The sequence below is a fragment of the Protopterus annectens genome, chromosome 3.part0, assembly GCF_019279795.1.
Source record: "Protopterus annectens isolate FY-2018-M chromosome 3.part0, PAN1.0, whole genome shotgun sequence".
Taxonomy (NCBI): Eukaryota; Metazoa; Chordata; order Ceratodontiformes; family Protopteridae; genus Protopterus; species Protopterus annectens.
In genome coordinates, this window is record NC_056731.1 from 927,570,777 (window position 1) to 927,595,099 (window position 24,323).

The 24,323-nt window shown below is 43.8% G+C and overlaps 1 protein-coding gene across 2 annotated transcripts in view; it reads left to right on the forward strand.

Annotated features, from left to right (window-relative positions):
• Positions 1-23,619, forward strand: part of VPS4B (vacuolar protein sorting 4 homolog B) — a 904,737-nt gene extending 881,118 nt beyond the window's left edge. The window contains exons 11-12 of one of the 2 annotated variants that reach the window (XR_006364000.1): positions 20,189-20,932; positions 21,223-23,619. Coding sequence is in view for 1 of the 2 variants with exons in the window: in XM_044065255.1 (XP_043921190.1) it covers positions 20,189-20,290 (102 nt within the window). In the remaining variant the exon portion in view is untranslated. Of the gene's footprint in view, positions 1-20,188 lie in introns of both variants that reach the window. The other variant, XM_044065255.1, reaches the window with a different exon arrangement.
• The last annotated feature ends 704 nt before the right edge of the window (positions 23,620-24,323 follow it).

Here is a 24,323-nt window from a genome sequence, read left to right on the forward strand (position 1 = left end):
AAAAGAAGTACCCCCCCCCCCAGCCTCTCTTCACTTCTTATTTGTCTTGGACAGAATGGTATCCTTATCCTGCAGAGCATGTTTCCGGAACTTCTGGGTACCTTCAACAGTCTTTTTACTAGGTCTAAACAGAAGGGTAAATCGTATACCAGTGGCTTTGGAGCCCCATGGCATATGGGGACCATGCCTGTAATCTACAGACACTGTGGATCACGTTGATTTTCTTTTCCAGAAAAAAGTGCTGAAGATGGCAGGGCTGTTGTCTGTTTTAGCTAGATGATGTGTTGATATCTTGGGCGTAGGAAAGCATTGGTTGTACTTTGGAGAAATCCAGAAGACTTGGAAGTCCATTCAGAAGGGAGGAAGTACATCTGTGGCTAGTTCCCATGGATAGGGAATAATACTGTAGCAGTCATTCTGCAACTTGAAACACTTGTTATTACAGTGTGTATACTCACTCAGTTGTGCTGTTTTGATGCACTGCAGTCAGAATAGAATAAAACTTGCCTTCAGCCTGTGGTCTGTTCCTCCTCCTCCTCCTTGGGCATAGAATGAAGTAGAGTTGGTCAGTTCTGCTGTTGTCTTCCTCCTCCAAAAAAGTTTGACTAACCATCGGGAGCATCCTCTGTGCTGGTAAAACAGTGTAGGTGAAGACACTTCTGATTATAATCCATGAGGATGTGGAATTAAAGCTGATTTCTACTTAAAACTTTTTTTCTGTGTATGCATGATAAACTTGGAGCCAATGCATTGTATGATTGCACCATTGTGGATTTCATATTCACTGGATCCTAGTAAGGACTTTTTTGCTCAACAGTCATAACTGCAGTATCACTACAGAATTATAAATTATATCTTTTCCAGGATACAGAGACCTTGGAGTTGATTATATTAAGTAGTTGAACTACAGGGGATTGCCTCCTAGAGAAGAAAATGATCCATTGTGTATTTTTCTGATTCAACAGATCCCGTCAGATCTGACCTTTGCACCTTGTACCAAAGTATTCGATCCAAGAGCTGTGACGCCTCCCCTACCCACAATTCCCCTCTCCTGCCTGAATTACCTCGGATCTTATTTGCTGCCTGCCTAACCAGATGTGTTGACCAAGCGCTCCATCCTGTTTCACGATATGTAACGCTTTTGTTCATTTCAAGATATTTAGGGTTCTTAGTGAGTTTTGATAGTTGCAAGATTTTTGATGTATTCATATTTACGTGTACTTTATAGACTTTGGTGTGAATTTTTTATCTTTGCTGTGTGTAGTGATCTCTTAGCTTTAGAATTGAATCTTTAGGTAGTTGGGTATATACATATTTAGATATAATTAGAGAAAATATTTTGTGTTAATATAGATATTTAAAAATTTTCTTCTAATGTCATTAAAGTTTTCTCCTGTGGGCATAAAATCCTGCCTCAAGACCCACCTTCAAAGTGCATATATTGTCTGGTGCCTGCCCGCTTACAGGACTCCTGTTCTGTTTGTGCTGCCTTCAGCACTAGGGCCCCCCAAGGAAAGGAGAGAACCCCCCCCCTCAGACAGGATCCCCTATACCTCTTCTTCCTCTGATAGGAAATTGAAAAAAGAGAGAGAAAAGGAGGCAAACCTAAAGACAGCCAGAAAAAGACTGGAAGAACGTTTGGACAAACCAAAAAAGTCTCTGGATCCCATGGCAATTGCAGGTCTGGCACCTAAAGTATTGAGGCAGTTGGATCCTACTGCTTCCAAGATCTGAACTCCATTCCCAAAAACTTTTTTCATGGGGCTAATTAGCCTGAGTCTTCATTATCCCATCCTTCAAAAGATCCCATCAAGGGCCTACTTCAGTAGCTTTTATCAAGATCTGGTCGGAACACTAGAAGTCTTACTGAACTAGATGTCAACCGAATTAAGTTTCTGAGGACTCTGATTCATTTGGGAGTTCTCCTCCTAGCTCCATCCCTAAGGAAAGGACCAGAATCAGACCCTTGGACCCCAGACGTACTACTTTTGATGCATTCTTTACTTTTGGAGTTAATGCACATGGAATCCAAGCTCTACTTTGTACCAGCTTCAGAGCAGAGAGCCCTGAAGACATTGGCTTTGACTTTTTCATTTTCTCCACACCAATGCACTTGGGTCAAGAAGAGTCCCAAAGCCAGAGCATTGGAGTTGGGGCATCGATGGTAGTCCGCTATGAGTTTTTGGAGCCATCACTGTCTCTCAGAGCTTCAGCCCTGCATAGACTCCACCATTGGAGTTGAGAGAGGACTACTGATTCTGCAGTGATGGGTGGCTCCATTGGCTGAGTCAGCTTTTGAGGCTGTGGAGAGAACCTTGGCTAGACCAAGATGACTGGTATGTACACAGAGTTCAGATCTGTCCTGACTCCTGCTGGAACCTGCTCCTCCTTCCTCTCATTATGGTCGAAAGCGACAGATGGATCCAGTTAGCTTCTAAATTACTCAAAATTCTAGTTCCACATCCAACTCTGAAGCGTCTCCCTCAGAAGTCCCAAGGCACATCCCTGGAAAGGGATTTGCAAGCGGAAGTACATTGACTTCTGTCCTGAGTCAGCCACTGAAAGCATTGACTTAGATGAGAGAGAAGGCTCCCAAAGGTCCCCCTTTCCCAATGAACTCTTCTTTGGAGACATTCTAAAATTACTGAAGCAATGAAACGGGGAGAGGTGATGGTCCACTGAAACTCCTTCTGATGAGTTGGTGTTTCTCGAAGCTTTTGGGTCTGGCCCTTCAATGTCTTGGGTGGTCCCAGCACCTGATGCCTTAGTTGACCTCATCAACCAAAAACCTTGAAAAGAACCTGATATGGTGCAGCCCATCCTGAAACGGAAGATTTTAGTTGCCCCCAATAACGGAAAACCTTTGGCCAAGGGCCCCCTTGGTGGTGGTAGAAAATCCAAAAAAGGAATTGTCCTAAGAAAGTTTCTCTGTTCATCCCACTAACAGGGAATCCAGGCATTGGACAGGCTTCCATCCACACTCTAGGACCTTTCCCTTCTACATCTGGAGATCCCTAGACCATGAATTTCATCCACTAACTGTTACCATTTCAAATGAAGAAACCTTATGTATTTCTACAGCTTTAACTATTCCATCCTACTCTACAGTTCTTGTAAGCATATGCTTGCTTCTAGTATTCTGATCCTCTGCCTGACTCTCACTCTTTTACCTTAAACCTACCTGATTAAAAAAAAAAAAGTTGTAATCTGCCACATTACTTTTGGTTAGTACTGCCTGTCTAGTACATGTTTTATTGTTGTATCTACTTCTCTGTATTTTAGTATTCATTACCTATTTAATGTGGGCTTTAATACTTGCAATTGTCTTGCTCATGATTAATTTCTTAACTTGTATCATTTGGAGCTTTTCTCCCCGTGCCTCCGCTGAAAATGGGTTCCTGACCCAGTCGGCCTTTCCCGGTAAACAGATGTTAAATAAATAAAACTGGATGTATGCTTCAGAGACATTTGCACTCTGAGTGCTGAACCGTCTGGCACACCTGACAAGATTCCTGTGGGATTTGATCATGGAGTTGTCAAATTTCCCGTCAGGAAACTTGCCTTTGGATATTCAAAAAAAACAGTGTATACCTTGTCTTCCTCAAATGTGGCAGTGAGACTATCTGATGCAGCAGATGGCACAGCGAGGGGCACTCAGCACAGTCATTACCATACAATGTCGTGCCCGGATGCGTCTGTGCAATTTTGCAGAAAGTTAAGACTTCCTTCATAAATGCATCCACTGATTCCACCGTATATGGACCAAAAGTAAAGGAACCGCTTACCAGGAAATGAGCAGGATGGTAAAACCTTGTATATTGTAGGAATCTGTTTTTCATCTCCTTGAAGTTCCTATTCCAAGAATGAAAGAGGAGGGAGAAAAATGTATTTCAAGAAATCATATGGTTTTCACCAGGACACTGTTGGAGACTGCCCTCACAGAGGCAAAGGTAGAGGCAGTTCCATGGAATGTCACCTACTGGGCAGAGGCAGTCTACAAAACCAAGGATTCTATGGACCTTTCACAGAGAAAAACCGTATCAGCCTCCCTGAATGCTTGATCGACTGTTGCATTCTGGAGGCAGTTGGTGGATCTAGCCTGACGAAACATAACTTCTGATTTTTGGGTGCTAAGGATCATTTCAAGAAGTTATTCAGTACTCTCTTTAGTAGCCCCAAAGGCAAAACAAAAGATTCTGAACACTCCATCCATTAATTTGTAATCTGTGGCAACAAAGGTTTCAAGGTTGCTGGACAAAAGTCATCCAGCCTGTCCCCCAGACCAACTCTAATCCAGAGTCTATTCAAGGTTTTTATAGTTCAGAAAAGCCAGAGTACCCCAGACCAGTACTGGATCTCAGCAATCTTAATCAATTTGTAAAACGGACAAAATTCCAGGTGGTCATAATTAAGTCCATTCTGCTTCTGCTGAGGAAGGACAATTGAATGTGCCCTATCGATCTCGAGGATGCTTACTGCCATGGGCAGTCCAGGAGATTCCTCAGTCTCCAGAGGGAAGCCAGTCACTATCAGTTCAGAGTGCTACCTTTCTATCTCATGTTATCCCCCATGGGGATTCACAAAGATATTGGCAGCTGTTATAGCTTACCTCAAGTTACAAAGGGATCCACATCTTCCCTTAATGAAATGATTGACTTTTAACTGCTACCTCTAGGGATCATCAGTCAGCCCTTCTGTATCTAGCAACTCACGTGGCTATTTCAATAAGCTTCAACAAAAGCAAGCTGTCTACTTCTCAAATCATAGGATTCATAGGCTGCCACATAGATATAGTACATCAGATAGCAAAGCTTCCCCTGACGTGAGTCAAATCTTTGAGATCTGTAGCTCTACAAGTGATAAAACATCCTTCCCCAAGCACATCTCATTCTCCAACTTTTAGGACTAATGGCTTCCTACTATAATTCTGTTTCCTCTGTCTGGATACCACATGAGAGTTCTACAGTGGACAGTAGCTGTTCAGTGATTACAAACGTTTCATCCTCTTCACAACAGGATTTGCCATTCCCAAGTCTGCAGAGGCTATACTCATTGGTGAATTTCATACAACACAGTAGTTCAGGGCAGACCCTTCCCAAAGCCACAATAGTCATGAATGCTTCCCTTCTTGGGGGGGGGGGGGGGGCTGGTGTGGCTGGCATTTTGAAGGGAAGTATGTTCAAGGGATGTAGTTATTGATAGGTGCCAAAATTCACATCAGTGTCTTGGTGTTGAGGACAGTCCTCCTGTCATTACAAAAATTTCAGGACCTCCTACCCAAGGATGTGCAAGCCACCCACTTGAACAATATATCTGTGATTTGGTATATCAACAAACATGGTGGAAAGCATTCCTACCCCCTTTGCTAAGAAGCCATGAGAGTATGGCAATGGGTGATGTCTTCCAACCACTTTCTAGTAGCAACGCATATACCTGGGGTGTCCAATATTCTGGTGGACAAACTTGAGCAGATATATTCTATTGCATGATAAGTGATCTCAACAGAACAGTGACAATGGAGATTTTCAGCCACTGAGACCAACCTTGCTGCAACCTCTTTGCTTCATATCTCAACAAGTATGGCACTTACTTTGCCCTCATCGCTCCATAGGGACAGTCACCACAGAATGTTGTAGTGCATATTTGGCCCCCAGGTTTCCTTTATGCCTTTCCACCAATTCCTCTTTCCCCCATGTTCATTCGGAAAGCTATGGAATGCAAGACCAGGGTAATACTCATTTCCCCCTTCTGGCCTAGACAGGTATGGTTTCCCCTTTTTTTGCCTCATCTGGTGCACCCACCATGGGTTCTGGATCATATGTACTGTGAACTAACCCTTTAAATATCTCCTTGGTCACCCTTCTGATCTACATGTACTGGATCTGAAGGTCTTAAAACTGACTGCATGGTTTCTACAGTTTTAACGATCACCAGAGATGTCAGGCTTTCTTCCCTGGTAGTCCATGTAATATCTTCTTCTCAAAGGGACTTAACCAAGAGGATTTACAAAAGCAAATGGAAGTGATTTTCTTTTTTCTATTTGGGCTTCTTCAAAGGGACTAGACCCTTTTTCAGTACCCTTACCTGAAATTTTGGAGTTTCTATCAGAACTGTTTAGAGCAATTAAAGTCCAAATAGCAACCATTTCAGATTTTCACACAAGGCACAACAGTTTCTTCCTTCAAAGTGACCAGACCTTCCTTAGAGGTACATTGTTATTGAGACCCCCTAGTTTAGGATCCAATCCCTTCTTTAGATATTGCTATTTTGCTGTAATCATTAACCCAGAAGCCCTCTGATCCTACAGCACTGTCTGTCTGAAATCTCTGTCATGGAAAAATTATGGAAGACTATTTTCGTGGTTGCCATTGCATCAGTGGTGTGTGCTGGAATTGCAAGCGCTCTTGCAAACCTCATTTCCCTTATCTTTCACAAGAACAGTGTCTCTCTGAGAACAAATCCTTTGTTTTCTTTCCAAAGTAGCTTTGAAATCTAACTTGAACCAGTAGATTGCTTTGCCAGTCATCTTTTCAAATTTTACTAGCAAAGGAGAATGTAATCTGCATTCCTTAATGTCCATAGACAACTCTTGTTCTATCTCCATTGTACTGAGACTTTCAGAAAATCAGATCAGTTGTTCATATCTTTCTCCAAGACAAAACTTGGAAACTCTGTGTCTAAAGTAGCCCTATCAAAATGGTTAGTGGACTACATTTCAATTGCTTTAAGTCAAGGGGCATGTCCTTACAATCAAGGCCTAAGACTCATTCTACCAGGGAATGGCAACTTCAACAGCATTTGCAAGAAGTGTCTATCAGTGACATATGTTGTAAGCTGGTCTTCAGCTCATAACTTTGTATCTCATAAGTTAGATTTGTAGTCTAGGATTCATGTATCTTTTGGCCCTGCCATACTTAGGAATGTCCCTCCTCGAGTCCACAGCTGTCCCTGTCGAGGAGCTCGGAAATCTATCCACATTTGAATCAGACAAAAATAGACAACATCAGATAAGAAAGTTAAGTACTTAACATAATGATAGATCCATATTGTGTCATTTTCATCTCAACTCCCCTCCCTCCTTCCCCCTGCCAAATTGTTACTTATTTCTAGGGATTGACCAGACCTCTGTGGACCCTGTCTGACCCTTTGTACCTCTTGGCTTATATAGTGGTTTTTATTTTCCCCTTCCTTATTTTTTCCTACATAGCTTATCACCACTTTGTCACCCAGCAAACTTAATCTGAGGTAATTCAGGCAGTCAGGAATTGTGGGTAGGGGAGGAGTCAGTGCTCTCAGATCCAATACTTTGGTATAAGGTGCAGAGGTCAGATCCAATGGATTCAACAGTCCACATGTTGAAACGGACAAAAATTAGACAATACAGGTCTGTCATTATAGTAATTACATAACTGTCGATCTGATGTCAATTTTCATTCTGTCCTTAGCTTATACGTTCAGATCCGATCTGTCCATTGCTAAAGCTTGTGGTAACCAAAACCTCTCAAGCTTTTCCCTTACCCACAATGCACCAACCCCAAGTACCTCAGATCTCATTTGCCACTTGGAGCGAAAGACGTGGTTACTGCTACTCTCAAGCTAAGTGATGTATTTTTTATCAAAATTAATAATTCCTTAACTAAATTTGTTTAATTTTCAGGTCTGTTTACTCTCCCTTGTCTATCTCTTCCTTTTATTACAATTTCTTCTCATATGTTCCATACTCTCTATTGTTATTGTTAGTATTCCCTTTGTCTCTCCCCTTCCTACAGCTGTGTAGCTTTAAATTACCATTGCTGGTATTTTCTTCTAGAGCTGTGCCTGCTTAACAACAAGATGTTATGTGATCCTATCTCGCCTACATTCTGTACTGATGGGTTCGGAGCCGATCCTCGGCTCCGACTCGGCACGCTATGCTATAGAGCGAAGTCTCTTATTGGCTGAGCTATTCTATATCCCAGGATGCACCACCACTACTTCCCCAGATCTTGTTTGCCGCTTACAAGCTAGGACGTGGTCTCGAACTTGGCTGAGCTAAGTGCTTTTTTTCTGAGAGTTTTTCTGTCAGGAATTTCTTTAATCTTAACCCAAAAGCTGTTTTAACAGCTATCGTTGTGTATAATTGTGTTTTGTGGAAATTTTTGTGGTAAAATTTTGTGACTGGACAGGGAAAGGTTTCCGTTTAAGTTAGAGGGCCTTCCCTGCTCTTTAGTGAGTCTTCTTGTTGTTTCGAGAGGTCAAGTACCTGTTTCAGTTAGAGGGTTCTTGGCCCTCCTGTTGGTGTGTTTGTCATTCGTGTAATTTTTTCTTGGGCTTTCGCCTCTCTTGTTTAAAAAAAAAAAAAGGAATTTTTTGTTGTGTAAACCATTGGTACTGAGTTCCATAGTGTTTTTTCTCTGACAAAGTGAATAGTGTCTACAAGCATTATGTCTAAGGAGCATAAACCCTCAGGATTTAAAAAATGTACAAGATGCAACTACAAAATGTCCATCACGGACGATCACTCCTTATGCGTGTACTGTTTAGGCGCCAAACACCTTCAGGAGTCTTGCAGCATGTGTCACGCTTTTTCCTCTTGGGTCCTCCAAGAGAGGAAAAATAAATTGATCTTAAAAGGGCTTATCAAACCCTCCTTCGAAGAGGCCTTATCTTCCTCTTCCTCTCCAGCTAAGAAAAAGAAATTGTCTGCTCCGACCAGCCCGTCGGAACCGACCACTAAGAAATCTAGGCAGGCTTCTCCATTGGCTCCATGGACTTCGGAGCCGAGGGCGGAATGGTCTGCCTCGATGCCTCCAGCCTCGACCCCGATGGCTGGGGCTTCGAGAGGTGGGTCACCTTCATCGACTCCACTGATTTTGGAGCCAATGAGGGTTGCCGGCTCAGACTCTTCCCCTTCGGCGCCGAAGCCCTCTTTGGCACCGAGGGAAATTGCTATGGAATCTCCCTCGGCACCGATATTGATCGAGTCTATTCGGAGCCGGTCCCCCAGTCCTTCGGAGCCGATGGAGAAGTCTGCTCGGACCCGGTCGGTCTCCTCCCGATCTTCCAAGATGTCGGATTCGGACATCAACAGGGTGCTCCAAAGGCTGTTTCAGTCTTCTGTATTCCAGAAATTAGTTTCGGCTCCAGCCCAATCGGCTTCGGAGCCGATGGCCCACCCTGTAGTTCTGGTTCCTCCTCCAACAGCCTCGGCACCGTTGGAGCCAGTGCTGGTGGAGCCGATGGAGGTTTTCGGGTCTGCTCCGACCCTTACTCCAACCCCGGCTTTCGGGTCGGAGTTCGGTACACAGACCTCCTCGGTCGGCCCCGGGGGTGACGCTTTGGGACCGATGTTTTCGGTTCCGAGCCTTCCTCTCAGTGCGCCGGCTGCGGGGGTGCCATCTACTGTTCTGGCCCCGGGGGTTGGACCTTCCCAGGACTCTGGCGGTCCGGCCTTCAGGGCCATGAGGAGTGCTTTGGCCAAATCTTCTTTGGCTACCTCCACGGTCTCACCGGCACCTTCCCTACACACGGAGACTGGGTCTTTTGTAGTCCCCCTGTCGCTAGACAGCGGAGCCCGGGCCTGAGGTCACCCCAGTGGGGTTTCCCCTCCTGGAGGTCCCTCTGAGGCTTCTTCGGTGAGACCCCCAAGGAAAGGACTGTGCAAGAGGAAGCACGTCGACTCCCCCGATGAGTCTCTCACGTCGGACACCGATCTTGATGATGCGGAGGAGTCCCCTAAGTCGTCCTCGGATGATGTCTCCTTTGCAGACATCTTGGAAGCCCTCAAACAACGAGGCGGCTGGCATTCCAAACACCTTCCGCTGACGAGTCGGTGTTCCTCAAGGCCTTCGGGGCTCAGCCCTCCGCCTCCTGGGTGTCTCCGCCCTTCGACGAGCTCCTAGATTTGATCTGTCGAAGGGCGTGGGAGCATCCAGACTCTGTGGAACCGGTGCCGGCTCGCCCAAATAAATTCTTATCAGCACCCCCAGAGAAGGAATTTCTGACCAAAGGTGTGGCTGTAGATGCCCTGATGGTGGCATCTGCTACCCAACAAGATGTAGCAGAGGCTTCGACGTCCGTCCATCCTCCTAATAAGGAGTCTAGGAGCATGGACCGGTACGGGAAGCGCACCCTCAGTTCAGCGGCCTTTACCTTAAGGTCCCTGAACTATTTGACGCACTTCACTAGACTTCAGAGGGATCTGGTCAAGGAGCTTTCAGATACCCTCTTGGGTAACCTACCTGAGCAGCTGGCCCAGACGGTTGGCTCTCAGTTGGCTACTCTGTCATCGATATCAAACTCGTCCATGAGGCTCATTTCAGATGCAGCCGAGGGGGAAGTAGAGCGGTACGGGTGTTGCTCTACGGAGGCAAGCCTGGCTCCGCCTGTGTCATTTTGCGGAAGCCTTTAAGTCTTCCTTTGCCGACGCTCCCTTTGAATGGGTCCTCTTTGTTTGGACCCAAGGTAAAGGACACATTGACCCGCTGTGAGCAAGAAGGTAAGACTTTGACTGCCGTAGGGGCACGGTTTTCCACTCCCTTTCGGCCTTACCCCAAGGCTAAAAGAGGAGGGAAAATGTGGTTCCGTAAATCCCAGAAGTCTTATCCCTCGCAGCAGGACGATCCCCCTTCTAGAGGCAGAGGAGGGGGAAATTTTTCTGGAAGACGCCGTCCCAGAGGCGGCAAAGGCCCCCGCAACACTGGAGACTGCGAGTCCTTTCGTGGCTCTTCAGCCTTCCACAATCCCTGAAGGATTGCCCAACTGTGCAGCTCCGGAGCCAGTCGGGGGTCGTTTTGCGAGGCACCTAAAAGCCTGGGAGGGTATCACTCAGGACCGATGGGTGCTTCGAATCATCACCGGAGGTTACGCCATCCCCTTTTCTCACCCCCCTCTGCCGTCCAGGAAAATCCCGGACCCGCCACCCAGTCAACGGGAAATCGCAGCCTTCGAAATCTCAAAGCTGCTTCAAAAAGGAGTCATCCAACCGGTCCCCGCAGACCAGATCGGATTAGGGACTTACTCAAAATTCTTTTTGGTGCCAAAAAAGACCGGGGACTTGAGGCCCATTTTGGATCTCAGCAACCTAAATCGATCAGTCAAGAAGTCCAAGTTCCGAATGGTCACCTTACAATCCATTCTCCCACTGCTGGAGAAAGGTGTTTGGATGTGCTCCATAGATCTCAAGGACGCCTATTATCACATCTTGATAGATCAGGCGTCCAGGAGACATTTGCGCTTCAGCCTGGGAGACAGTCATTTTCAGTTCTGCACACTGCCCTTTGGTCTCACCACAGCCCCCAGGGTGTTCACCAAATGTTTGGCGGTCGTGACTGCTCACCTGAGGAGTCTAGGATTCCAGGTGTTTCCGTATCTGGACGACTGGCTCCTAACTGCCACCTCCAGGCGTCTACTATTGCAGAACCTAGCAGCCACCATATCACTAGGCACTTCCCTTGGAATCACCTTCAATTGGCCAAAGTCTGTGTTGCTGCCATCTCAGCGCATAAGGTTCATCGGAGTAGAGATAGACTCAAACCAAATGCGGGTCTATCTTCCTACAGAAAGGATACAGACTATACAGGCTCAAGTCCGAGCCTTGCTTCTCAAATCCAAAGCCCCAGCCAGGATGGTCCTGCAGCTATTAGGCTCCATGTCGGCCACTGTTCTCCTAGTCCCCTTAGCAAGATTGCATATGAGAATTCTCCAGTGGCTCCTATCGACCCAGTGGTCCTTTCAGGATCTCCCTCTCAGTCACCTCATACGGATCACGGAAACCTGCAAACGGGACCTTCGCTGGTGGCTGGTGTCCTCCAATCTGGATCAGGGACAGCCCTTCATTCCACCTCCTCCTATGGCCACATTGACGACGGACGCCTCCTAGACGGGGTGGGGGGGGCATTACCAGGGCAGGTCAGTCCAAGGCAATTGGCATTCCGACGAGAGTCTCCTTCACATCAACATTCTAGAAATGAGGGCGGTGCTTCTATCTCTACAAGCCCTCCATGATTACCTCCCTCAGGGCGGAATTGCCATTCAGTCAGACAACATGTCAGTAGTCTGGTATCTGAACAAGCAGGGAGGGACCAGATCCTACCCCCTTTGCAGAGAGGCCATGAGAGTTTGGGAATGGGCAGTGGCGACCAGACGTTTTCTGGTAGTGACTCATATCCCTGGGAGATCCAACGTGATAGCCGACGGACTAAGCAGAACTATTCTCTCTCCTCACGAATGGTCTCTGAACGATGCAGTGGCAACTCAGATCTTCAGAAGATGGGGAACTCCTTGTTGCGACCTTTTCGCAACCCCGCTGAACGCGAAGTGCAGAAAATTCTACTCTCTCCAGCTCCGGGGGAGATTCCCATGGACGCCTTAGCCCATCCTTGGCCCACCGGCTTGCTATACGCCTTCCCTCCGGTTCCCCTCCTTCCCAGAGTGATCCAAAAGGGGACTCACTTAGGGAGCAAAATGATTTTAGTTGCCCCTTACTGGCCTCGTCAGGTATGGTTTCCCTATCTTCGGAAGTATGCACTGGACAGTCCATGGTTCCTGGATCAGATCCCAGACCTATTAATTCACCAGTCGGGACAACTCCATCAGTCCCTTCACTCTTTGAAGTTAACAGCTTGGCTCCTCCTCTTCCGACTATAGTCAGGAATCATACTTTAGACCCAGAAGTCATACGTATCTTATCCTCGGCCCACAAGTCTGCCACTAGGAAATTGTATACTAGCAAATGGAAGAGATTTGCTATTTGGGCTCAACTCCGGGGTCTAGATCCCATCACTGTCCCGGTGTCAGACGTCCTGAAGTTTCTAACTTCCCTATTCAATCAAGGTTCTTCAGTCTCTACCATCAAGGTCCAATTGGCAGCTATTTCCAATTTTCATGAATCTATAAACCCACCTTTGATGAGCAACAGATTGTGTAAAACCTTCATAAAAGGTGCTGCGCTTTTACGACCTCCGATTTCCCATCCTGCTCCTCCGTGGGATCTCGATGTGGTATTACGTGCCTTAACCTCCTCCCCCTTCGAACCGGCAGCAACCTGTGATTTGAAATTTCTTTCTTGGAAAACTGCCTTTCTGGTCGAGATTACTTCAGCCAGAAGGGTTTCAGAGCTTCAAGCTCTATCTGTCAAACCACCGTACCTGGTTTTTCACAAAGACAGAGTATCCCTCAGGCCTAACCCATCCTTTGTCCCTAAAGTTTGTTCCAGTTTTTGCCTGCAACAGTCATTAGAACTTCCAGTTTTCTTCCCAAAGTACTCCAACAAAGCAGACTACATCTTCCACACATTGGATGTTCACAGGCAATTGTGCTTTTATTTAGATAGGACCCAACAACACGGAAACAGATCAATTGTTTGTGTCCTTTTCGGACAATAAATTGGGCAAAGCCGTCACAAAGGTCACTATTGCCAAGTGGATCAGGGACTGTATTAGTCAGGCTTATTCCTCTTCTAATAAAGAGCTTACAACCTCTGTCAAAGCTCACTCTACAAGAGATATGGCTACTTCAATAGCATTCCATTCTAAGCTTGCCATTAGCGACATTTGTGCTGCGGCTACGTGGTCTTCTCCGCACACCTTCATTTCCCACTACAAATTGGATGTGGCATCTCGGGGGGCTAGCTTCATTTGGTTCCACAGTTCTCAGGAGTGTTTTCCAGTGAGCCACCCAGGAATCAGGTGCTAGGGACGCTGTCCCATCAGTACAGAATGTAGGCGAGATAGGATCACATCTCGCCTACATTCCTAATAACCCACCCTCCTTCCCCCTGCCTTGGAGATCAGAAGAGACCGGACGGTCCGAGTACTATCGTTTCATCTTGAAACATCTGGCAATGTTATATAAACAGTTATGTGTGTGTGCATGAGTGCGGACAAACAAGATCTGGGGAAGTAGTGGTGGTGCATCCTGGGATATAGAATAGCTCAGCCAATAAGAGACTTCGCTCTATAGCATAGCGTGCCGAGTCGGAGCCGAGGATCGGCTCCGAACCCATCAGTACAGAATGTAGGCGAGATGGATCCCAAACATCTAAAGTTATGGTAAGTACATAACTAAAAGTTATTGCTTCTTTACCTTTCCTCTAACTTCTGTTTTACTGGTTTAAGTTTGGGGTTATGGCTGACAAGGAGAAAGGCCCTGCATGGTTCAAAAATGCCTCAAGTGTGTGGGCACAATTCCTTTTTCAGATGCACACACACTGTGTATTCTGCTTCGGCCCCCTGCACTTAATAGGAAGACTGTGCCATATGCCATGGGTTTACTGAAAGGGAAAATAGTCATTCACAAAGGATTGTTTCCTTCCTCTTTTGAAGAGCCTTTATCTGGAGCTTCACCTGCGAAATCTAAGAAATCCAAATCACCATCACAGAGCCCTTCCACTTTGTCCTCAAGGACATAGGATCAGTCAAGGAAAACACCTCTATTGGGTCCAACTCCTCCGTCGGATCATAAGAAGAGAAAATCAGAAATGTCAGATCAGACTTCATCCTGTGATCTGAACCAAAAAGGAAAAGAATTACTGGAGCCAACCTCGACATCGGATGAAAAACACAAAAAGACAGTCATCAGATCAGACTGCCTAGGATCAAAGAAATCATGCAGTGCATCAAGCCTAATTGTCTTACCAAGGATCAGATATTCCCCTTCCACGAACCCTGTGTCCACCAGGGTCCCTTCACCCTTTTTGGAAAAATCCAAGTCTCCATGTGCAATTCCCCCTCACTCTGCCAGGAGTCTTACAGAAGATGTGGAGAAATTTGAGAAGAATTATCTTGTCACAGTGCCTGACAGTTTTCCCTTCCGCTCCTACCCCTTTGGGTCAGGTGGTTGTATCTTCCACAACCCTCCCCCCTTACTGGTTCCTCCTGTGACTCCTACCATGGGCTGAGTCCTTGGATCTGAGCCATCTGGCTGGGATCCAAGACTTTCCCTGAGCACTTTGGTTCAATCGGATCTGCAGAGCTCTTGGCACCGAGGCTACCCTGTTGGCTGCAAGGTGTCAGAGTTGACTCCAAAGTTTTTAGAGCCATCTGTGCACCTCGGGGGCTCAGCACGGGTTAGTTGAACACGGACTTTGGCCTCAGGGGATTCTTCTCATAGCAGGAAAGGACTACGGTCCAAAAGCTTGCCTTTTCAGACCCAGGGTCCTATCCCTGTCTTGGGAGATCTGCCTTTGTGGTTATGGAAAGACCCTTGTATGACTCTGCAATACAGACAGTTTCTACCCCTTTGGGTCCTATCTCTACAGCCTTGTCATCTCTGTGCTTGAAGTCTTGCTTCTCTTCTGCACAATGACAGCTAGTACCAAAACTCCAGGCTTCCCAACAGGGTGTCCCAACTTCTGATACTTCCCCAGAGCATCCCAATGAGGAAGTCCCTAAGAGGAAGACAGTGTGCAAGAGGAAGCACTTGGACTACCCAGAGGAATCTATCCAGAAGATACAGACTGTGAAGATGAAGGGTCCCCATTGTCACCTCCTGATGTGTCATTGAGACATCATTGAAATCCTGAAGCAGATAGGTGGCAGGAAGCCCAGCAACCCTTCATCCGAGAAGTCTGTATTCCTGGAGGTGTTTGGTACTAACCCGTCTACTTCCTGGGTGACTGCCCGCCAACGATCTCATTGAGTTGATCTCTCAGCGGGCATGGAAGGATCCTGACACCATTGAACTAATACCTCAGAGACCTGACAAAATTATGACGGCACCAGAGGACAAGCAGTTTCAGGCAAAAGGGGTGCCTGTTGATGCCATGGTCATGCTGGCGGTAACTAAGAAGGAACTTGCTGAAGAGGGTTCCACTGTTCTTCCCCCCAGCAAGAAGTCTTGGGTGATGGACAGGTTTGGGACTTGTCTGTGCTTTAGTGACCTTCTCTTTAAGGTCATTGAGCTGTCTGGCACATTTTACCTGGTTAGAGAGAGACCTCATTAAGAAACTTTCTAACATCCTCCCAGAATCTGTTTCTTAAGAAGTGCTAGCATCTGTGACTTCTCAGTTGACTACCCTGCAGTTGAACTCCAATTCTTCCATGAGGCTCATTTTGAACGTATCCGAAGGAACCTCAAGGGAAGTGGGTTCAGGCAGTTCCATAAGGAGGCATGCTTGGATGTGCTTATGTGATTTTTCAGAGCCCTTCCAAGTCTTCGTTCATCAGTGCTCCTTTTGACGGCACATCTTTGTTTGGCTCCAAGGTAAAAGACATTATCCAGGTGTGAAAAGGACAGAAAGACCCAGTCTGCCATGGGCATACATTTTTTCCACCACTCAGAGATCCTTTTCCAGGAATCAAAAAGGTAGTGGGAAAATGTGGTTCAAAAAGTCCCAGGGACCTTTCCTGGGCACACACAGAGGTAGTTCCCCAGGGGTAGAGGGGGGAACTCCAATGGTAGATGCCCCTGCAGCAGAGGTGGACCACAAAAGCAAGGGTCCAGACCCTTCCAGCATCCTTGAAAGGAATCCCGGTTGCCCTCCCTGGGAGACACTTGGGGGGGGGGGGGTCCAGTTTCCCTGCACCAGAGAGCCTGGCTAGAAATAATAGATACTTGGGTGCAGAGGATCATTTCCACAGGTCATATAATACCATTTTCCATTCCTCCTCCAAATTCAAGAAAACTCCATGATGTTCCATCCAGTCAGTGGGAACAATCAGCCATTCAAGTACAAAGGCTACTAGAAAAAAGGGTCATCAGAGAGGTCCAGCAGACCAAATAGAATCCGGAACTTTCTCAACATTGTTTTTAGCGCCAAAGAAAACTTGGGACTGGAGACCAGTTTTGGATCTCAGTGTACTGAACAAGTCAGTTCGACACACACAGTTCCGGATGGTCACAGCTCAGTCCATTCTGCCCTTTCTGGGCAAGGTTGACTGGATGTGCTCGATAGAGCTCAGGATGTGTGATGTCATATAAAGATAAACAAACAATCCAGAAGGTACTTTGACTTCCAGCTGGAAGCCCATCATTACCAGTTCAGAGTTTTGCCCTTTGGTCTCACCACAGCCCCCAGGGTGTTTACCAAGTGCATGTCAGAAGTTGCAGCTCACTTGAGACTGCAGGGATTCCAGGTGTTTCCATATCTAGATGACTGGCTCATTTCCGCTTTGACTAGGCATCAACTGTTAAAGGCAAAAGACCAGGTTCTCCACACATGTTTTCTTCTGGAGATGACCATAAACTATGAAAAATCTTAGAGCTAACTCAAGGTTTAGAATTCATAGGAGCACTTCTCAACACAAAGGCATCCATAGCATCACTACCTCCCTCAAGAACTCAGACCATTAGCTCACAGGTCAGAAAGATAATGTCACTACCTGGAGTTCAGACTATGTGGTTCTTCAAGCTCTGGATTCAATGGCAGAGGCTATAACTGTAGTACCATAAGCCAGATTTCACGTGAGGAATTTAAAGTGGATGTTAACAACACAATGGTCGATATTGTGCCAACCCATGTCAACTCCAATACAAATCACCCACACATGTAAAAGAGATCTCAGGTGGTGAGTTCAGTTGGATCAGGTTCTACAAGGCCGTCCGTTCATTCCCACTCAGCCCAAGGCCAATCGTGACCATGGAGTTGGGATGGTGGGTGTTATCTGTCCAAGGCACTTGGTCTCCCGAAGAGGCCAACTTGCATATCAATGTCCTAGAGATGGGAGCAGTGCTTTTAGCATTGCACGGCCTTCGGGATGCTCTCCACTCAGAGGCAGTTGCAATTCAAAAGAACAATATTTCCGTAGTTTGGTATATCAACAAACAAGGAGGGAGCAGATCTTACTCCTTGTGTTGAGAAGCACTCCGGGTGCGGCCATGGGCAATCTCATCCAACTGCTTTATTACAGCAATGCACATTCCGAGGAAGTCCAATGTGATAGCAGTCAAGCTGAGCAGGTGCATTCTTCTACCTCACGAGTGGTTTCTCAGCATGAACGTGACAGAAATGATTTTCTGCCAGTAGGTCCAGCCTTGCTGCAATCTTCATATCTCTCCTAAACAAATGCAGCAGCTATTTTGCCCTAATCCTCCCACCGGGGGAATCACTGATGCTGTAATTTATGATTGTCCCCTGGTTTACTTTATGCTTATCCACCAATTCTGCTAATTCCGAAATTCCATCAGAAATCTGCCATACTGAAGAGTAGTCATCCTCATTGCACCTTACTGGCCTCAACAGATTTGGTTCCCCCTCCTTTGTCCTCACTTATTTCTTGAACCTTGGATCCGACTCCAGACCTCCTCTCTCCCCTGACAGGCATGATCCATCCAGATGTACCAAGCCTCAGGCTTGACCACCTGGCTTCTCCAGTTCCATTAATAGCCAGATAATCTATGGTCTCTTCCCCTATCCTGCACATGCTTTTATCTACCCATAAACATTCTAAATATAAGCTCTACACCATTAAATGGAAAAGTTTGTTTACTAGGCACATCAAAATAATGTTGATCCTTTTTCAGCTCCTGTACACAACATTCCTGAATTTTTGGCCCTATTTTTTAAGGAGGGAGCTAGTTCCTTGACAGTTAAGGTCCAATTAGCAGCAATATTGAATTTGTACACTGGATTTTGAAGGCTTTTCACTGCGTCTTATAAGCTCTGCAGAGTGTTTTTGCGAGGCAGTCTTCTTTTAAGGCCTCCTGTTAAAGACCCTACTCCACAATGAGTTCTAAACTGGTACTGTAAGCACTTATCCATCTCCCCTTTGAACCAGCAGCTAGGTGTGGTCTTAAATATCTGTCCTGGAAAACAATATTTCTAGTTGCCATTACTTCTTCCAGACAAATTTCAGATATTCAAGTCTTGTTTTCAAAACCACCATACTTGATCTTTCTCAAGGATAGAGTTACATTACAAACTGATGCATCCATCCTAATGTATCAGACTCTAGTATCAGTCTATTAATTTTCCTGTATTCTTTCTTAAATTTGCTAACAAGGGTGAATACATATTACACTTACTGGATGTTCACAGACTATTACGTTTTTACGTACATAGAACAAAAAATATCAGGAAAACTGACCGATTATTTCCTTCATTTTCCGACATAAAGTTGGGGAACCAGTTGCCAAAGTAACTTTAGCCAGATGGCGGACTAATTTGTGTTTCTTTTATTTATAACAAATCTGGCATTGCTTTATCAAATCTGTTACAAGCTCATTCAACTAGGTCCATGGCAGCAACTTCAGCTTTTCAGTCTAGAGAGTCCATGGATGACATGTACTGCAGCATCCTGGGCTACTCCCCGTACCTTTATTACTCATTACAAATTGGATCTGGTCTCCAGAAGTAGAGCATCATTTGGTTCAATGGTACTCAAGAATATCCTTCCTTGAGTCCACCCGGGATTTTAGGTAGCTAGGGACTCTGTCCCATAAGTTGAGGACAGAATAAAAACATTAGATAAAGAAGTTGTGTACTCACCATAATGTTCCATCTGTGTTGTCCATTTTCATTCTTCCTCATCCTTTCACGCCAACCCCATCCCTAGAATATTACTGGAAGAGTGAGTGGTTAGGGGATGTCACTTCCCTGATATTGAGCTCCAGATACAGTCTCATCACTATATGATGACTAATATTTCTTTCTGCTAAAGTCTGCAAACAGGATCTGAGGTACTTGGGGTTGGTGCATCATGGGTAAGGCAGAAGCCTGAGTGTTTTTGGTTGCCACAAGCTTTAGCAACGGCTGAGTCGATCCAAGGGATCGGATATGAACTCTTAAGTTGAGGAAGAATGAAAATGGACAACAAAGGTGGAACATTATGGTGACTAGATAATTTTGTTTCCTTCCATAATGTTGTAGTTGTGTTAGGATACTCACTGAAGTGATTAAATAACAAAACTCTTACAAAATGACATGACACTTGCAGAAAACTCAATATCTGTATTTTGTATAGTCATTTTAATAATATGTGGAACATCAGAGCAGCATGCATAATGAACATTTGTCTGTGAAAAGTTTCACCTTGAAACATAAATTGCCTTGACTGTGTACAGATTCCATCTATTCAGGAGCTTGCAGAGATTGTGCCTTTTATTAGAATTTATGATAGTTAACAGTAATGCCCTGGTTTGGTTGATTGCATTTTCTATGCAAGAAGAAAGTTTCTTACTGTAATATTGTTTCTTTAAGTAGACTAATTATTTGACTTGTTGATTTTAAAATGTAGTGATTTCTGTCTCTTCTGTCCCTTTTTCTTTAAAGGCTGACATGCTGCGATCCTTAACCAACACAAAACCAACAGTAAATGAGCAAGATCTGCAAAAACTGAAGAAGTTCACAGAAGATTTTGGTCAAGAGGGCTAATCCAAAGAACATTTTCTGCATTACAAGTGGTCTACCTTTCTTAACTATATACTCCTGGAAGACATTTTTTGCCGAAGCTCTACAGTTGACTTTATTAAAACTTTCATTGGACCTGGCTGCTTCTTTTGTTGTTTTTCATGCTCTACCTTTTTTACCTTGAGTGTTTCCTAATCTACAGCAACCTCTGTATTAGAGACATTGACACAATTACTTCTTTCACTGTCCAGCATGTGCAAGTGGAGTCCTTGTTTCATTGACTGTGTGTGTTAACATGAAGGTAATCATTACAATAAAAAGCCTCTTCTGCAGATTTTGTTAAAAAATACAAGGGAAACCATGTATGATAATTTGGTGTTAACTCTGTAGTTAACACAGTCGCTGTGCTGCCTCATACGTGGGTTACCTCATTAACAGCACTTGAAGTTGGAATTAATTTCCCAGTTAGCATTGGACTTTTTTTCATAGTGTGTGGTACTGACGCACTGTAAACAATTAAAAGAAAAACTATGCAGAAGCAGCAGTGAAAGTGTTTAGTCAAAGTGAAACTCATTGCCTGTATGTCTATTCACTTCATAGGGATTCATCAGATGTGGGTGCATATGTGCAGTCTGTTGAAGATGTATTGTAGCATTTTTGTTTGAGGTAGCTTAGCAGACTTAACACAGTCGCTGTGCTGCCTCATACGTGGGTTACCTCATTAACAGCACTTGAAGTTGGAATTAATTTCCCAGTTAGCATTGGACTTTTTTTCATAGTGTGTGGTACTGACGCACTGTAAACAATTAAAAGAAAAACTATGCAGAAGCAGCAGTGAAAGTGTTTAGTCAAAGTGAAACTCATTGCCTGTATGTCTATTCACTTCATAGGGATTCATCAGATGTGGGTGCATATGTGCAGTCTGTTGAAGATGTATTGTAGCATTTTTGTTTGAGGTAGCTTAGCAGACTTTTTATTTTAAGCACTGCAATGGTAAAAAAGTTACTTTGACTAAATTCTAAACATTATCTTTCAACACACAATAATTGCTTTACCACAAGGTCAGAAATGTTGTGTGCCTCACATTGTCTTGTATAGACCTTAGGAGCTGATGAATTTATGAAAAGGTTTTTGGTTAAATTGAGACTTTATCCAGTTTGTTGAATAAAACACAATTTATCAGGAGATGTGCTACAAGGGAGCTTTATTCCTCTCATCAAGATGTAGTGACCCTGAAGTTAGTTCAAATAAGGGTGGGAATCCAGGAGCCCAGTATTCTAGAAGGTTGTGTGGGACATTGGCTTCAAATGTAAGTGAAGAAAAAGAAGCAGAAAAGGGTTAAAATTGGCATTCACTAAATTCACATGAAAATGTAGAAATAAGTTAATTGTTTTGCTTGATTGCCTTGTGAGGTTATATAGTTCTAAGCATATTAATAGAAATAGGAATTTGCACCATGATATATGCAGTGTGTTTCTAATCACTGATACTTTTAATTGTAGATTTAGTGCGGTATCGGAATGTTTTTATTGTAGTTTCTGTCCTGTTAGAGTGCTGTCAAACTGCATTCCATTGATCTGGTAATCTCACATCCTTAAGGAAAGGTGATGCTTAAGGGCATTCAAGAAGCCTGAAAGAGCTTTATTCCTTGGGGTCTTCAAGCTTTGTTAATTGGTGGAATTTAAAAATCAAATGAAAAAGTGAAATCCAAAAGCTTTTCCAACTGTGTAGCTTTAGAAAGTTCAGTATAAAGGATATAGTCGTACCCATTGCTCATTCCATGCCTAGTGCATTTTACATCATGGTAGGCCAACTTTTCATGCACACAAACATCTGTGTGCATCAGTTATGAAACAGTCATTTTTGTAGGTGTAGTATTCAAAGATTACCTAGTCATATACTGGAGGTTAGGTGTATAAGCCAGTATTGTGAACATGCAAATGGCTTTGGCAGTCACTGCCTCCAAGTCTGCTGCTATGTCATTTCATTTTGTATTCTTCCATAATTAAATGCAGATAGGTACTGATTCCTCATTGAAATTACATGGTTTCTGGTGTAGTCCAGTCTCATTAGTTTTTACTGAAGCACTTTTTCAAGAAATGCAAGTTTAGTTGTATATTTTACTAAACAGTATGTGCATTCCGACAGCAGTAAGCATGTGACTTGTTTAAGCAGCAAAAATTGTAAAGATAGAGCTGTAGGTTTTTATTGAGCTTACTGCAAGAGAGAATGAAAAGCTCAGCCACACCACTCAACACTAGTGGGGAAATTAAAAATGTCCCGTTATGTTCTTGTGTTTTTGCTCATAATATTTAATTCTAAATGAAGCACAGGAGTAGATATTCTTGAATGGTAGTAACTTGTGACTGGAAACACCAAGAAAGTGTATTTTTAAAAAAGCCACATTTATCATGCAGTGTGATGCTGTATCCTTTACCCTAGATTAACAACTGTTAAGAGAATGTTTGGATTATCATACTGTAGATGGAGTTGGGGATCTCTTGATTCTTAAACAGTATGGCTCTTGCATATTCTTAGTTCCAAAGTACCATTAAATGCCATAGTGAACCACATGCTTCTATTTATTGACCTTCCACACAGTATATGAATAATATGCCTCGTCACACAAAACACATGGACCAGAAGATGTTGCATACATTTAATTTGTTGCTAATGTTGCTGCAGCAGTCTTCAGTTGCCTACCCAAATAACCATTGCTGGTGCAGAATATCTGTTTCAAAATGGGTATGAGAGTTGGCTGATGGCAGTGTTAAAAAAAAAAAAAAAAAAGTGTAAGCAGTTTCATTTTTTATGTTGGCAGTATAATACGTTTGGTAGTAACAGTAAATATGCTAGCCAAAACACTCCTAGGATCAGTGCTAACCATGTGCCTTTATAATGATTTAGCAAGACATCCAGTTTACTTATTTAAATTGTATATGGTAAGTCACAAGGAAGTCCAGAGCACACTGTATTCACGTTTTCTGGCTTTCTGTAACTAGCTTTTTTATTTTTTAACCCAAGAAGAGTAGACATGTACATTGTAACATAAGGCAATTTGCATATTTCTTTGATTGTTTTCTGTCTTACTGTATGATACTTTGATTTTTAGGTGGGTTAAATGCAACTTTGCTAGGCTTTATATTTAAAATCATTTAAAATCTTAGTGTAATAGAATATTCAGTTCTGATGTGTATAGTTACTTTGAAAACTTAAAACATATTTTATTGGTACACAGTAGACTTTATTTCACTTCCAGATTTGTTTAAACAAGAATGGTTCTTGGTGTTATGGATCTCTATTTCAGTATATTTGTAAATAAAAAAGTAAACACATTGTGATTTTTCTCTTAACAGATGTGCAGGTGTAAACGGTTACTTTGTTTTTATTTTGTGGATGAGGCTTTGCATTTAACATTAATTCTGCATGCCAGACACGAGGAACTTGCAAGATAGTACTCAAGCGTAGAACCTTCACAAAACTTATCTGCAGGTGAGTCAGCTGTGAAATGTGACATGCTTAAATACAAAATATTATGTAGTTTTTATTGATACCATCACTGCTTTGAAAATGATGTGAACATTTTTAGCATCAGACTAAATGTAATGCATGTTTATTGATCTATAATGAATGGTAGTATCTCCCTTAGTCAAGATACAAAGCATTGTAACTGAAAAATCTGTAAAGATGATATCAGTGGCCCCTTAATACATGTGAATAAAGACACATATTGTTGAGCTTTATTGGACGGATGACAGGGTAGGTGCTTAGAACACAGCACTTCATTTTCATTTTGTACGTCAGGGCGATAGATTTTGATAAGAACAAGATACCTGGTTAAAGTTCGAGACAAACATGTAAGAAATGGAAGAGAGGTCAAACTACAAACTGGACAAACAAGTTAAGCATAGTGTGAGACAAGATCAAGAAAAATTTGAAGAATGTTTATATGAAGATATCGAGTATAATAGGATACCTTTTTACGGATGCATAAGATGTGGAAGGAGTAACGGCATTCACATTGATAAACTGTGTGCAGATTCTAAAATTTATTCTC